Consider the following 17,069-nt stretch of genomic DNA (forward strand, 5'->3'; position numbering starts at 1 on the left):
CCCAAGATTTCAGCATGTATTTGAGTAAAATACAGTTCAAATGTATTATTAGTAGATCTGATGATATTCTCAAACAAGTTTATGATCAATCGGACACATGCATCCCCTCCAAATCATCCCTTAATTGTATAATCTTATAATTATTACATTTTTTCAAAAAAGAAAAATGAAGAAACCTCACTTTTGTTATTAATGAGTTAACTCTTATACAAAAGATATTTTTAAATGCTCATTTTAGAGGATTTTTCACATGTTTTGAGAAGATCGTTTTTCCAATTTCAAGTTATTTGAGTTTATAGGTTTTCAATTTCGGTGTTCCTCAAAAATAGTCATCCTTCAATGAGCAATAACTCAGTTATTATTGAATTTAAAGTGATGAAAATAGAAAGATAAAAACAAAAAAAAACATTCGATTCAACTAGATGTTTTTAGTGTAGGAAGGATGTTTGCTCAGCTTCAAAAAATTGCGAGATTGCTAATTTGCCCACAAACAAACAAATAACGAAGTAAAGTCAAGAAAAATATATGAAAAAAGCGAATGTATATCTTAATTTTATACATATATCAGGTATAGCTAGATTTTTTCACGGCTTGTTACTATTCGAATCTACGGTGACCATCATCGAGGAATGGACGAGCAAAAATTGTTGGTTTTACTAAACCTCAAGCAATTCAATCGATAATTGAAGCCTTCACCATGGTATAGCTTAGCGAAAACATGAACTACTTCGTGAAAGATATATAACATTCGATGTTAACATATTGAGAGTAGAATTATCAAATGTAGAGAGAAGATATATCCCAGAATTCAAGTAATAAGTTGTCGACGAAATGGCTTGTGAGTGGCATATAATTGTACACCGTATATTTCCTTATCTCACTGTGAGCCGAATCAATACAAAATACAAAATGTCAAACCTCAGTCATGTATGAATTGCATTTAACAATTTACTATGAAAGAATAAGTGATAGAGAACATGAGAATTAGATACTATAATGGATGTTTCGATTGAGTCATTAATTATTAACGGTAAATACGGAGCCTCGACGTTAATGAGACATACACAATGAAATAAATGCGCAACACAACACGAGGGCGATCTAAAGAAAGAGTCATCTGTCTAAATTCACTTAAATCTGCTAGACATTTTACTTTTCATATTCATAAGAAGAAAACTATTGTTGAGTATATATTGAGAAGAAAGAATCCAAACATTTTTTGAACATTATTTTCGATGAACAGTTACAAATCTACTATGCAGCTTCTGAAAATATTTGTTTACTTTTAATAGGTTTTGTGCTTCAAAGAGGGTTGGTGCTGAACATCAAGAACTGCCATGTATTGTAATTACTACAGAAAAGATCAATAAAATTCAAGTGATATACATTCGTTTGTAACATTTCTCTTCAAACGATCATATAAATTCAAAATGCATACACCTTACCTACACCATATATTTTCCTTGTCAATGACGATGGTGAAATCTACGATTGAACACGATTAAACAAATAAGTGAGTCTATCAATATTCGCGGAGACGTATGATTATAAGCAGAATATTGTCAAGTAAAAATTGTCAAAATTGGTTATCGACTGTAAACAAGGTGTATACGGGTAATTGTTCCGTCGTTCATCTATGTTTTCTGTTATTTGCTACTAGATAACTTCATGTAGTTGCACTAAGCCGAATAGTTTTAGCACATTAACATCAATTTTCACGCCATTCAAAGCATTTTTATACTAAGAATTGTTATTTCTTAGTGCGATTTCCAAATGTGACATTCTGGGAAACATTGGATATTAAATTATCAACGGCCATTTTTGTTTAATATTAATATTAATTGATAATCAAGACATGAAAATACAGAAATATGTTGCTTGTACTTATTTGTTTATATAAATAGGAATAACTACTTTGTAAAAGAGGTTTTCATTACCCCAATGATTACACTGTATTATAGAAAATTTATGAACCATATTGTTAAATTATAACTGAGTGAAAGTTATTAACAAGTCTCTAGAGTCAAAATCATCCGGTATAAAACTCACTGGAAGGCCTTTAAATAATAAATTAGGTCGAAGAATCATGGGGCTCGCAACTGAAAACCTCGCAGCTTTCTTGGGACTGACTAAGAATAGTATGAGGACCGTGAATTGGGATATAATTTAGAATATACCTTATGCGATACGAAATGTGAACTCATGGATAAAACCAGTAACATCTCTCATTATTTATTCACCAAGCAATCATCGCATAGATTCGTTTATTCCTCTTCTTGACGTTGAATAAATTTTTGTTCGTTTGGTTCGAGTGAATATCTATGAATATCCGGAATACTATTAGATTTATAAAATATATTTCCAAACGTAATATTGAATATATGTATGGAAACTTTCACGTATTTTTAGTTAGTTACTAATAGTTGATCATTTGTAAGTCCGCTAAAAAAGTTTTGTCACTAAAATAGCACAACTGCAAATATTCTCACGCAAAATTCGATCGTTAACTCGTTTGTTTACATTACTGAAATTTATTTCACGATTTTCATAACGGAAACAAATATTGAACGAAGAATCTGTAGTAAATTTGATACCAAAAACAGAATTTCTTTCGCGGGAGCGCAGGAAATATATAAATATCCTACTCAATAAATGGTAATTTAAATTTTAGCAAAAAATATTTGCAATTTCTTCTTCTATCATGCGTACTTTAGACACACTTTCGAATACGTGAAACTTCACATACTTGAGTAGTTGTGCCTAAGACTATGGTCTCCTATAAACGCTGTTCGCCGCGAACAGCGTCAAGCCGTTCGCCGCGTCACGATGCTTATTATAGAAATGTACTATCGTATGTATTGAGTACGTCCAATCTAATACGAGACGTCGTCGCATATTAGATGCTTTGGACCTATTGAACTGACGCTGTGCCTGGCGTTCAGACGTCGTTAGGAAAGTTTACGTTAATGTCGGACGCCGCATATAGCATTCAATAGAAAACCGAGGCCGAAAGAAAATTATTGTTCGTAAAATGGTTCCGTACGGTGGCCCTGTTCAGCTGCTGTGGAATTTCAAATATTCGGCAAATTCGCGTAGTGCTTTTCGGTCGGCCTCTTTCACTTTTTTTATTAATGGAGAAACTCGTTTGATGTTTATTTATAAAATAAAACTGACATAATTTTTTTAATAGCAGGCGGTGTATGTCTTCTGAATAACTCCTAGGAAAATCTATTCATTTATTTATTTGTTGTGTTTTGTTCTAGAATTTATTTAGGTATGTTAATGATTCGTGTAAACGCAGTTAGTTTTAAATAAATAGTCGTAGATTAAATTAGTAAAAGTAATCGCAGAAATTATTTAAGTGATATTTATAAGTAAATTAATATTAAGAGTGTAAATAAATAGGAAAAACGTTACATTATTATTAAGGTCTAAAGTGTAACATCGCTAAGGTCAAAGAAATGACGACTGTTTTTGATATTTTGAAGAATCGAATATCCTCATAAATTATTTCAAAGTTATCGATAAAAATAATTGCTTTTTATAGTTATTCCATTTTATTCAATCTCTAAGCTTAGAATTATTCGAAGCTCTCAATATAACCTATCACATTGCTACGTAGTACGTTAATTTGATTTCTAATCAGAAATATGAATTATTAGTACCCACTTTATACCGGGTGAACATCATAAATCACATACCTCTTATTATTATTTCAACAAGAAATGAAATTATGAGTTTATAACTCAATTTGTTTCTAATAAATCTCACGTGCGAGCAACTATTTGAGGATATATAAGATGCTTCAATAATATGAATAAAGTTAACCTATCTTTCGCCGTTTTTGAGGTTATCAAATGATTAAGAATTAGTTGGTCTAAATATAGAGGTATTGATATATAATTATCAAATTAATCCGTCAATATTTATTCCATTATTCCAATCATTTTATTGTGTGATGAATGATGATGTATATTGGAGAGTGTGTTTGAGGACACTTGGAAAAGTATTATATAAGTAGCTTTATGCTGTATACTTTGGCAAATATGAAAGAACTCTAATACTAGCACAAAATTTCTGAAGTGAGTGTGACAACCAAGATGAATAAAATGAAAATCGTGACGTACATTTCAGATCCTATTGAAATTTATTGCAGTGATTAATTCCTATGTAATACAAATTATGACAACATCATTGAAGAAAGAAACACTCACAAATTGATTGATAAAAGTAAGAGTAAAGTTAATGAGAAGATTCTAGTTAAGTGTCAATAATTACTCCATCGTAAATTCACTAAGAACTGAATTTATTCTGCTATTTCACTTATTCGAATAATCGAACTCTATTTTCTAGAACATTCGTTCTAACGTGAAGTATATTTATTCTTTTTGGGCTACTTAACAAGATGAGATGTGTTATCGCTGCAGCAGAGACGCTTTAATGCAGCTACGCTACTTATTATCGATAAACGAGAAGTTATAACGATAAACATCAATATGATTTTTTCTGCGAATTTATGCTATGTATCCAATCCAGTTTTGATATATGACAACACTTATGTGAATATGTCAAATCTGACATCACTATCATGAACTTTTTTTAATGGCAAACATACTCATAACGCGTTGTCATACTGTACATACATCTAGATAAAAAATGGAATGGAACATTTTCGGGTGATGAATTTCTATGACGTATATTGAACCAAAGGCAGTTTGCCGATCAACTCCGACTTTCGGTAATGAAGCAGAATCTCGAGTCACCGCGTTTCGCTGGTTTTCCGAATTCAATCTTGGTCGCACTTCGCTACAGGATTAATTTCGTCCAAAGTCGGCGGTTTTTCAGAAAACGTTGATGCTGTGCGTAAACTGATATTGCAGGATGTCATGTGACATACAGTGAGATTGATGCATAAATCGGCAATAGTTCTAATCGCATTTATTCAATATTGAATAAACGTTTGGTTCTCAAAAAGACTTGTCAAGTTGGATCCAGGATAATTTGATAATAACTCAAAAAACAAGCTTGTGTCGATTTTTGAAAAAATTAGGACAGTACTTCAAAATACGTCTATGAGATAGTGATGGGCAACTAATCACGGATCTTTGCATAAGAACCCGAAACTTAGCATCAATTGACTTGGCTTTTTCAAGACTGGCCAAATCCAACAAAAATTGTCCGCGCAAGAAGCACTTCGAAGCAAATGATCGCTTTTCTTCGGATTAATTAGAGCAGTCAACTATTTATGGTTAGTTTTTGTTTGCCAAAAATGTTCGGAAAAATCAGGCATACCAATCGCAGAAGACAAAACATCTCAATCACGAAAATACGAGCTCTCACACATTCGTTCTCACAAAATCGTTTTCGATCAGTCAAAACTTCCAAGTCATCTAGTGTTTAGTCCTTATTTAGCACACAATAATTCCTTCTTATTCTTGCAAGTCAGAAATAAATTGCGAAGTCGTTTTTCTACACCTGAAGAAGCGGTTGATGCGTTAAAATTGAATGTTTTGATGGTACTTCAATCGGAATGAAAAAAAAAGCAAATTTATTCAAACACGTATTATCTTCATGAAAAATATTTTGAATACTATGAAGCTACATCCAATTATGAATATTTTGTTTTATTTGTCTATCTGGAAACTTGGATATCACCCCCGTAGATGAAATGTAGATGGAAAAACCTCTTATGTATCGTTTATTAAAAATAGAGTTGAATACATTTCTTCCAAACCAAATTCAGCTGATTCATCTATTCGTTTTTCTTAAATAAAATATTTTACTATGATAACTACTTAACATCAAAAGTTTGAAGTATGTTGAATACCCATTCCAATATTATCATACTGTATATTACCAACGAGTATTCTACATCCATCTATCCAATAATAAATCTAACAACTTCAAACGACGCATCCTCGAGAACTTAGTATCCTCCTGGGATTTCTAAAAACTCCTACTCAGATATACATTACCTTGGGGTAATGACTTTGATACAAATGTAGCTTAAATCGATAATATTTTAACAGATCCCAGTTCTTAACTCTGGAAAGAAATTTCCTAGAAAGAGCACATATAAATAAGGAAAATATATTGCGAACTCTTGATATCACTTAAAATTATATTTTTCGCAATTCTCATTATTTTTTGATAACTGGAATGTATTACCTAAATTGTAGTAGCTGAAAGGAATGAACGAACTAATGGCTTTATAATAATTTTGATAGATTTGTCCAAATGTATGAGCTTTGCAATAATGGAAAAATCTTATGAATGAATAGAATTTTCACGTCTACAAATGTCAATACTTTAGTCATAATTTTGAACTGGATTTTTTTGGACAGTATTTGAACCTGTAATCGTCACAGTTCCTCAAACAAGATTCATCTATTTTTTCTACAAAAATAATCAAAATTTTTCAAATAGTTCCAATTCTAAAAAAAGTATTTATTTAGATCCATTCTCTACTAAAATTTGTTTTTACTCACGTATTAAACATTTTTCTATTAATTTTGAGTAAAGTGACATCCACTGAAATGGACAGGGGTCGTGATAAAATGAGTAAGAATCAATCATTCCAAATTGGGATTAAAAATAAGATCGAAAGACGTTTTGTATATTTACTTTTTGATTGTTGTCTATGCGTCTATTTTCAACTCTCTTTTTTCATGTTTATAGAAAGAAATTTGAGGCCATTCATATTCTCTTAGTAGTCTATGTTAAGTGTAACTGAACATCGAATCAAGTCTTCTCTGTTCTCTTTGAAGGAGCTTAAGGTATTTGAAATGCAGCCATATTGCTCTATCTGGAAATTAGTTGCTATTGATACCATTAAGATCGGAGGATGTTATATAAATCCAGAAATTTAAGGGAAATGGAAACTATTGAAAATTGTAAACTTTGTATTTTGAACATCTTGAAATACGTCTAATATTTAGAATTTCCTCGCCGGTTACAATTTATAATACCCTATAATAATTTGGAGTTTGATTTTCTTTACTACATGAAAGTTAGGTTATTGATATTTCTTTTACAGTGAGAGATCGTAAACTCATTTTATTTTTTAAAAAGCTATTTGAAGACCATAAAATTGTCTTGGATATATTAAATCATATTGGTCCAAGGTTCAATACAATACTGAATTTATCATTCTAATTATCAACAATTATTTTCCATTCTTTTGTTTTCTGTTGATTATTTGAGGGGAAACTTTTCCATCTATGCAGTTCTTCATCTCTATCCCAGGCAAACGCTCTGTCAATGTCAGATCCTAAAATCTTCTGGATTAGTGTAAGTGATGAAAGGTACTTGTCAATTATCAGATAACCCAAGTTATCGTCTTCAAGTATTCCGATACGTAAGCAGTCTATTTAGGTCTGGGATTCATTTACACTCTATTTTAGGCTGCTAATTTGAATGACACACTGGACAGAGTAGTGAGGTATTATCTTATCAAGACACTTTCACGAAAATTCTGACGACTATATCAGAGCCAAATCAAAATAATTCTCATCCAATATATTTTTCATTCCATACATATTCGACCCAAAGACCCTCTCTTTCTCATTTAGCAGCATCTAGTTCACTTTACACAAAAATCTCATCACATTATGATAGCTGCTAGTACTTATGTTATTTCAAAGGTAATCAGGAACATCAATACTGAAAGTGAAAGTACTGGTGAGCCTAAAATTTCCTTGTACTACCACCATCATGTAGTTTATTCTTATATTATAATTTGTCTGGTCAATTATTTTTGTGGGCTTTCTTGTGCAACATAAATTCTTCTCCCTTTATGCTAATATATGATCAAATTGCCCTTGTTCCTTTTTTATTTAACTAAATATAAAGTTGAATCCGGCTCTCTCAAACACCATATTTATTTGAATCCGTGATTCTTCAATTTCACTTGGAACACTTTTCATGAAAATCTTTCAATAAATTAAGATGTGAGGTTGACTTTGATAAGATATTTCTTGAATATTATTTATAAATTAATTTTTCAATAAATAATAAGAGGAAACACAATCTTCTTCTGAACATAATCGCATCATCGTCACAAATCAAATTTCTGGAAACATTCGATTCGAATATAAGATAAAATCAACAATCTTGGATACAAACAGTTGAGACATCAAACAAAACTGGGGAGCTTAATCTAATTTATTGTTTTATGTGCACACTTATTTAGGTGCTGTTACTCACAAAATAAGAAAACAAAAGAAACCACTGTGAAGAAGAACGTTCTTTTAATGAAATAACACAAAGATAATTTACGCAAAGAAAACAGCTCTATAAAAATCTCATCAATTTAATCCACTTCAACAATGAAAATGTGCTTTATAATTTGTCGTCTCATTGATTTCATTTTATTTCAGTTTAACATGCCCCGACAGCGCGGTGGTCATTGATAGCCCAGTTGCTGGAGGCCACAAGTACAAGTTATAAGCAAAAAGGCTAAATTTTTTTTTGTACTTTAAATTGAGCTAATTTATATAGGGAAAACTTCAGGTGTCCATCGATTTCTCAAAGTAAAAGAAAATTTCGAGGATCATTTTGATTTTCAAAACTTCCCATTATTTCTGTCTGTGATAAAGGTTGAAGAAAATAAAAAACAGAACGTTATAGGGTAAGATGAAAAAGGGTCTCTACAATTTTTTTGTAAAAGATATAGTTTTTTGGAAGAAATACTAGAAAGTATTAATGCATCCCGCTGGCATAGTACTGTTGCATTATTATAGTTCTTCCTATATAAATTGCAGATTATAAAAACCCTTGCCGAAAATTATAATTGATCTACCATAGGCGTAGATAGCTCATTTTATTCATTATACGTCGTTATTTAAAAAGATGCACTTAATTGTAGTCCTACTTGGAAATTAAAAAGTTTTACCTCTTCAACTTGCAACAACTAAAAATATTAAATTATGAAACGTAAATAGACGAGTACCTGCCTGTAAGGAGTTTGATTTAAACAGAGTACCAAATGTGAACTTAGGTCTTTTTGTACCCCAATCGTTTTTTTTTGGATAAAGAAATTTCGAAGCAAAAACCACGAAGGAAAATAAATTCTTTGCAAATAAAACAAAAGGGAAAAAAAACATTCTAATTCCAAAGTATCTTTATAAATAATCATGGTAGTCAGAATCGTCTGAACTAGAGTAATCAGTTGATTGAATTTTGACAGGTTATAAATAGGGTGATATCACATACTGATCTTCTTTGATAACATGTTAAACACAGTTTCTCAAAAGCTTTTCGCGGTCTGCTTCTAGAGCTTTCTTTACAAATTCTACAACCTCTAAATATTCGTAATTCTGATTTTACGTTTGCCCATATTAACTCTATAGGGTTGAATATGCAATAATAAGGAGGTAGTCTAAGAAAAGTAGAACCCTGTTCTACGCACAATATAATAAATTTTAGCTAGCTTCAGACCTTTAATAACAGTAAGCAATTCTTTGTTTGTTGGGCCTTTTTTACGATCACTGACGATGAATAGGAATATTGGGATTACTGACTGTGGCGGAATGTAAAAGCTTTAATTCCAGCGTGTATTATTATAATCTGTTTCTCTTTCGAACATGGCTCATTCAAACAACAATTTTACTATTGTCAACCCAACCGATAACTACATCGTGACTCTAATACCATGTTTCAACTAGATGAATTATGTGTCAATTAGAACTTTGGTAGTCTTCTATCTGAAAAAATCTTGTCACCATCGAACGATCCTTGGCGATTCGGTTATTGCCATCCATTTATTCTGTTTTTTGTGTTTGAAACCACATGCTGACAAATCTTAAAGCAATGTTTCTTAACTAGTATAATTGTATTCTGGATAATTTGCTATATTTGACTGTATTACTTCCCTGTTCTCCTTATAAAAATTATAAATTGTGCTACATATAAAATCTGGAGTTCCTATGTCTACTGATTTCAGTTTTTTTTACATGTTTTTCGGTCCTGTGAATGATCCAAAGCAACGCGTTTCGTGACTACTCGATAAATGGAAAATTTATTTAGTCTAATTAATTCAACAATTCTTATTATGATTACATTATCAGATTGCTGAATATTTTTTTTTCTTCAAACATTCGCATATATTTAAAATAACTTAATGTGTTTGTATATCTGAATCTTTATTATCAAACTCATCTCACTACACTGTGCAATTTCATTGTATTCATTTGCTCATGGTCTAAAGTTCGCCATATTTCTATTTATCCTTATCGTAGGCTGTCTGGAAGGAATATATCAAAAAAATTGTGTACATACGCCTTCCGACTTCGGCCACTAGAAATGCATTTAGGCTTACAATTCCATTTTTTCATTGGTAAACAGTGGAGATGATGAGTTCAAGTGTACTGACGGTTTGTTAGATGTTTACCGAATTTTTTACGGGGAGAATATTAATTTGGTTTGAGTGTCGTACGTATCAATAATATCCCAGAGATCATTAATTGGATTTATATCTGGTGATAAAGAAAGGCCACAGCAAAATATATCAACGTGGGTTGTCTTGCTGAAAAAAATGTAGATACCATCTAGATATAGCGGTTCATAGGAAATCATTATCATATAACACCTTGTTGCTATATTGGATGAAATAGATTTAATTTTTGGTCATAAACGTTAATCAATAGCTCGTCAATTATTTACGTCAGTCCAAGAAGGACATGTACAATTTTACTACTGTTCTATTGTAAATAAATGATCTAGTGTGCTTCTTCTCAATGGAAATACAAGTTCACGAAGTAGAGAACTGCTCATTATTTAATCAAAGAAAGAAGCAGAAATTTTCGTAAAATTATGTTCGAAATTATTTACAACTAAAATATCTCTATATAAGTTGGCTTTTCAAATTATCAAATTGAACATAGGATTTCATGAATTATATTTTTATTTTTACAGAGAACTGTAGCGTCTATTATTTTGATCCACTTAATAAAATACCACAAACTTCACATTATTTTATTTCTCTGTTTCAGGTCGAAGATCCGGTCAACTACGCTGTGAAACTGGCAAAAGAAATGAATTGTTCCATTCCGGACGATGTTGGTAAGGATCATGAGGTGATCGTGGACTGTCTCAGGGAAACACCTCTACACGAATTACTGCAAGCTGACGTCGAAGCTCCATCATATCTTACCGCTTTTGGGCCTAGTGTTGATGGTGTAGTAATCAAAGCAGACTTTGCTAAGGAATTGGTAACTTATTTTAAACCTCAGGATCTTCAGAACTTTATGAGACCTGTCAATGCAAATATGAAAAGAAGCGAAGCTACAATCACTCCGAGAGGAAATAATCCATATGATCTTTTATACGGAGTAGTGACAAGTGAGGCCTTGTGGATGTTTTCGAACAACGACATCACTGCCGGTTTCGAGGGAGAACGACGAGATAGAATATTAAGGACTTATGTTCGTAACGCTTACACATACCATTTAAGTGAAATATTCTTCACTATTGTGAACGAGTACACAGATTGGGAACGGACAGTACAACATCCGGTAAATACTAGAGATTCAGTAATTGCGGCTCTTAGTGACGCGCAGTTCGTTGCGCCTTTAGTGCAAACAGGAGATTTACTTAGTGCCAAACCTCCGCAAACAGGACAAGAGGGTGAAGGGCCTAAAACTTTTTTCTATGTTTTTGATTACCAAACAAAAGACGGGGATTATCCACAGGTAAGAATGGTTTGAAATTATTATATGAATGAGAACATATTTGAAAACGCATGTGATTATCCAATTTTCATATTAATTAGTACAAAAATAATTTTGTAAAGAATTTAAGGGAAGTGTGAATTCAAGTCATTTCTGAATTTATTCGAATACTCACACCACGTCATTTATTCTATTCCCCATTCCAAGATATGGTTTCTAGAAACTTATCCCCGAAAATCAGCTTAAAAATAATGTTTAAGAATCGATCGGGGCTATTAGTTTTGACAAGGCTGACGTTAATTATATTTCGACTTTGAGTTAATAACGAAGATTGTTGAGATTTTTGTTATATAGGCCTTGACATTGTGAATGTCGTCATATCATATAATCACCAGGGTCTTAGAAAGTTTCTAATGCATGAATATTTTATAGTAATATGGATGCACTTGTTTTTTTACCATCTCCAGGGAGTTGAAATTATGTTTGATTCCTTTGTTATAAACTGATGCTGCGTGTTTTAAAATGGGCCTTAAGATTTATTTGTATATGATCAGTTTTTTTCGTGTTTTTGCAAATTGTGGGGTAAAGTTTGATCAATTTCAACTTTCCGTACTTGTTGCAATATGTGAGCGTTTGCATATTTTTCTGTGTGTAATATACGCTAGATACTTTAGGGTATTAGGTACTGGGAAAGTTTGTCCGTTAATAAAAAGATGTTTAAGTGTATTGAGGTATTTTTCAGTCCATGATTGGGATTTTTTACCGGTGCTACACAACAAGTAAATAATCGAAAATTTCATATTACTACTTATGGGGTTACTATAAAATATAATAAGGAGCGAATATGGGAATGAAGTACTGAGTTAAACTTTTTAATTTTTTGAATTTCTAAATATCCAACCTGCTTATTTACAACATACCATGGATAATTATATTCCAATTCAATGGATGTGTTAAACATTTGATAAATAATTAAAAATATAGTTGATGTGAGTGTTTACTACCATAACATACTTATACCACAGCTAAAGGCTCTTTCCTTCAGTGTACGAGACAAAAGCTAGAAAATCTCAAGTTGGGAATATAGTTAATTCAGGCTTTTGAAACTTATCCAAGCTAACTCAAGTTTCAATTCAATTTGTAAATTCGCAAATTTCGAAAAAATAAGATAAATAAGTGATAAAAAGAACATTCTTTCCATCTTTCTTCAAAATAATATGAAGTTTTTAATATAAAACCAATTTTCATAGTGAGAAAAGATCTCTCAAAATTTAAAAACCAAATAATTAATACAAAGAATGAATTTATCTAATTTTTCGAGCCGGCATCAAGTTAATATTAATTTCATAAAATTGAAAAGAAACAATAGAATAAGCTTAATGTTCTTATTAACAAAAAAAAATGAATTGTGTTCTTAAGCCCTAAGATAATTGTATCAAAAGTATTCCAAATACAGAGATACCCAATGATATTTCACAGTTTCTATCATTGGGGCCGAAATTCATTATTAAATCTATAATTAATGAATACGTTCAAAAGGAGATGGTAAATTGAATCTAACTCTCAATCCAATATTGACGACATTCTCATTGTCCACTAAATTTCAGTTCTAACTAAATACAAAACATTCGGTATTATCCTCCAAATAAAAAACAGTAGCAACAAATAGAAAATTCAATGATAGTAAGCTTCCAGGAATTCTTTAAGGAAACTTTTTACTATCTCCACTTCATGAAACATTTATATTGTTATCACCCATGAGTTGAAGGTTCTTTGAATTTTTCTCTCCACATCCCTCTTTATGTTAAATTTACGGATTAACTTGGCTCCCTAGTTTGCCGCATTTGCCAAAGAAACAAAAGCAGATTTGAAAAGACCATTAATCACACCATGCCTAGAACACTTCCCGAAGAGTTTGTGTCGGCTAAGACCATAATCCATTAACAATGGAAATTTTGAAAACAGATTCTACAGAAAAAATGTGGTAGTTGAGTTGAAAGGGCATTAAACTGAGAAATTTCGTTTTCAACACGCAACCCTTCTTGTATTTTTTTCTTGAGTATTCAATCTTTCTGTTCATCTCGTTTTTAGCAACTTCTTGTTACTCAATTCAAATATAGATTCATTCCATATCAAGTTGTCTTCCAAATGAAATTATTTTAACCCGAAAGTGGTCAGCTAATATTGTGTGTTGAAATAAAAGTAACAAATGATCAATAAAATAGAGAAAAATAACAAAAATGAAGATTATAATTTACAAAAACAAACATGCGTTTGAAATCAATTCAAGCTCTATTTTTCACTGTTCGGATGATGATTCACAAACTGACATACTTATTTTTATTTGAGATAAAATTTTCAAGTTTTCTAGCACCAATAGTAGAAAAAAGAGATTTTTTGATTTTTTGAGTTATGACACTATTTGAGCGAAAGTGCGATATGTAATATAAATCTGCCTTTCTGTTTCTTGATAGTTTGTTACTTCTATCTTCTATTCTATAGCGTTATTCACGCTTTTTGTCCATTTTTTCTAAAATGCTGAATATTTTATAAATATAAAAATGCAATTAGCTTCTTCCAAAACTGGAGAAAAATTTTATCAATATGTTGCTTTCAATCTTAACAATTTGTTTCTCAAAGCAGGATTTATATTAATTCGTAGTTGGATAAGAATAGATTCATTTCTCTATCTCTGGGATATTTTGTTTTATTATTATCTAGAACTGATTGATGTTGCTTTAAATTTACTACATCAAGTGATGTTGAAGCTATTATCTGGAATATGTGGTTAATTAGATCTTACTTCGTATGAAATTCGTTAGGGATACCATGAGGACACTTTTTTACATAGTTATGAACCATTCAATGAATCTCACGATGCTACTACTACACGATGCAACCAAAATATTTGGAGACTCTTGAGAATCTGATAAAACAGTTGAAGATAAGATGTGAATTGCTAATTATATGATTCCTCAAATAAATAAGTTAGAAACAAACATAGATGTGTGATTATTAAATTCACTGGGATGATATTGAGAACGAAGATTAGATAAATCAAAAACAGTATTTAATATTTTTTATACGTAATTGAGTATACGAGGTCTGGCTATTGAATAACGAGACTGGTTACAAAAAAGGGTTTTATTATGAAAATTATTCTACATTCGATTGCTCCCCTTCCATATACTCCCCTTCCATCTCCACACACCTTTCCATACGTTTTTTCTATTGAATGAAGCAGTACTGAAAGTCTTCTTTGGTGAGTGCCTTTAGAAGCTCTACCATTTTTTGCTTGACCGCTTCCATTGACTCAAATCGGATCCCTTTCAAAGCAGATTTTTTTCTCTTTGGAAACAAAAAAAAGTCGCATGTTGCCAAATCTGGAGGGTACGGCGGGTTTTCGAGCACTGGAGTACGCTTACTGGCAAAATACTGCTTTCAGATAGCGCGTTATGGGCAAGTGCATTGTCCTGGTACAAAATCCACGAGTTGTTATTCCACTATACGGGCCGTTTTCACGAACTCGTTCTCGCAATCATCACGATACCGTTAATGTCGAAAAAAATGATCAACATTGCTTTGAATTTTGATTTGCTCTCGATCCTCACTAAAGCGCTATATTGATACATTGCTCCTGTTTTTAGTCACACATGATTTTCGGCACGAGAGAAAAACACGTTCGTTTCAAGCCACTACTGCACAAATAATATAAAAGTGACGGAAGCGTGTTTTGTGACGTGCATAGATAAGATATCTAGATACTCAACGCACTACTCGTTTTTCAACCCAATCGTCTAGGGCGCCTTCTAGGCGCGCAGACTCGTTATTTAATAGCCAGACCTCGTATTTGTTGATCTATGTAAATATTTAGTGACAATTAATTTTTTCCCATAGTTCATTCAGATTACATTTGTACGATGAGATTAAAGGATAAAAACCTTTAAAACATACAGAGGTAGAGAAATTCGTTCAGAGATTAATATCCAATATTAGATAGAACTGAAACGTGAAATTTGAATGTTTTGTCGAATGTTGTGTGGTGATGCTCTGTATAATTTGGGAAAAAAAGCCATTCTATATTCAATATTGTTTCAAGAGCACGTAGCTTATTTGTTATTCAATCAGATGTATGAATAAAAATACCTTTGCTGTAGTGGAAAATATACATTATGGAAAATAAACAATATGGTTTTCTGGTGTCTAGAAAACTGTTATATGGGGAGTCAAATGTGAAATTCTAATTTCCATTCAATAATTTCCCTAACAAACAAAAAAAATTACAAAGTATTGTCAATAATTCTATTTACAAAAAAGCTCCCTTTGTATTTGTTCATAGAAAGCAACATGTGGCAGTCACTACTATATTGGTTCATCGTTTGTTAGGTATAAACATGATGCTTCTAATCAGCATAACATGCTTTACATTCTTTGGAAATTAACAATTCCTCGGTTTATTGTATTCAATATGGGATAAGAAATGAACGTCAATTATACCTGGCACAAAAATCGCTTCCTTTTTCATCAAAGCGCCAGAGGAGAGTTGAAGTGCTGCCATACGCATGATGTTGTTTAACAATCTCAGTATTTTTGATAGTCATTGTGAACACAACTACCCTTGGTTCGAGCATTCCATCACCATTTCGTATCTGGTAAAACCAGAGGAGTACATTCAAAATTTGCATGAAAATATGGAATAATAGTGAATCAAATGAAGATAGCCAATATTCGTTGAATGTATACTAGGGTGGAATTATAACAAAAAGAATCCAGTTTCCGTTTTGACTGGTAATAGTGAAATAAATGAGTGATGACGAAATGAATGTGTGATAGTGACATAAATGAAAAAATGTTTATTTTCATTAGTGATAATATAAAACCTGAGGAGTTAGGTCTCATTGAGAGAGTGAACCTTGTAAAAGAGCAACAATTTGCCTGAAAAATCTGAGATATTTGTGAATCAAGCGAAGATAATACATCAAATATGCAACGCAAAACAATTCATCTTCTGGTGGCACAGAGGTGTCAATATTTGATAAGGCAGCAAGAAAATACCAAGGCTTAAAGAACGCATCTCTTAGTTCATATATCCTTGTTATAAACGGAATATTACCACCTACCTCCCACCCTTCAGTGTTCCCAAAATGAAACTAAATCTAGATTCACATCCTAGTACAGCTAGTGCGGCTTCAGCAACTTTGACAAATCTCCCCACCGGCTGGGAATAACAGGGAAATCGTGGGAGATCCGTGGCATCTTTTGTCTGAACCATGTTCTCACTTCCTTAAGCGGTCAACCGTGATAAGATTGAAGATTCGGTGCATTTGCATTCCAATTTTCTAAATCTATATATTCAGATGCATCAAAATTAGGAAGATGTACTTTAAACTACAATTTTAT

General features: G+C 32.0%; 1 protein-coding gene across 1 annotated transcript in view; it reads left to right on the forward strand.

Annotated features, from left to right (window-relative positions):
• LOC130442609 (neuroligin-4, Y-linked) overlaps nt 1-17,069 on the forward strand; it is a 394,311-nt gene that overhangs the window by 280,056 nt on the left and 97,186 nt on the right. Inside the window, exon 5 of the mRNA XM_056776885.1 lies at nt 10,992-11,690. Coding sequence (XP_056632863.1) covers nt 10,992-11,690 — 699 coding nt within the window. The remainder of the gene's footprint in view (nt 1-10,991; nt 11,691-17,069) is intronic.

Source organism: Diorhabda sublineata, chromosome 4 (genome assembly GCF_026230105.1).
Source record: "Diorhabda sublineata isolate icDioSubl1.1 chromosome 4, icDioSubl1.1, whole genome shotgun sequence".
Taxonomy (NCBI): Eukaryota; Metazoa; Arthropoda; class Insecta; order Coleoptera; family Chrysomelidae; genus Diorhabda; species Diorhabda sublineata.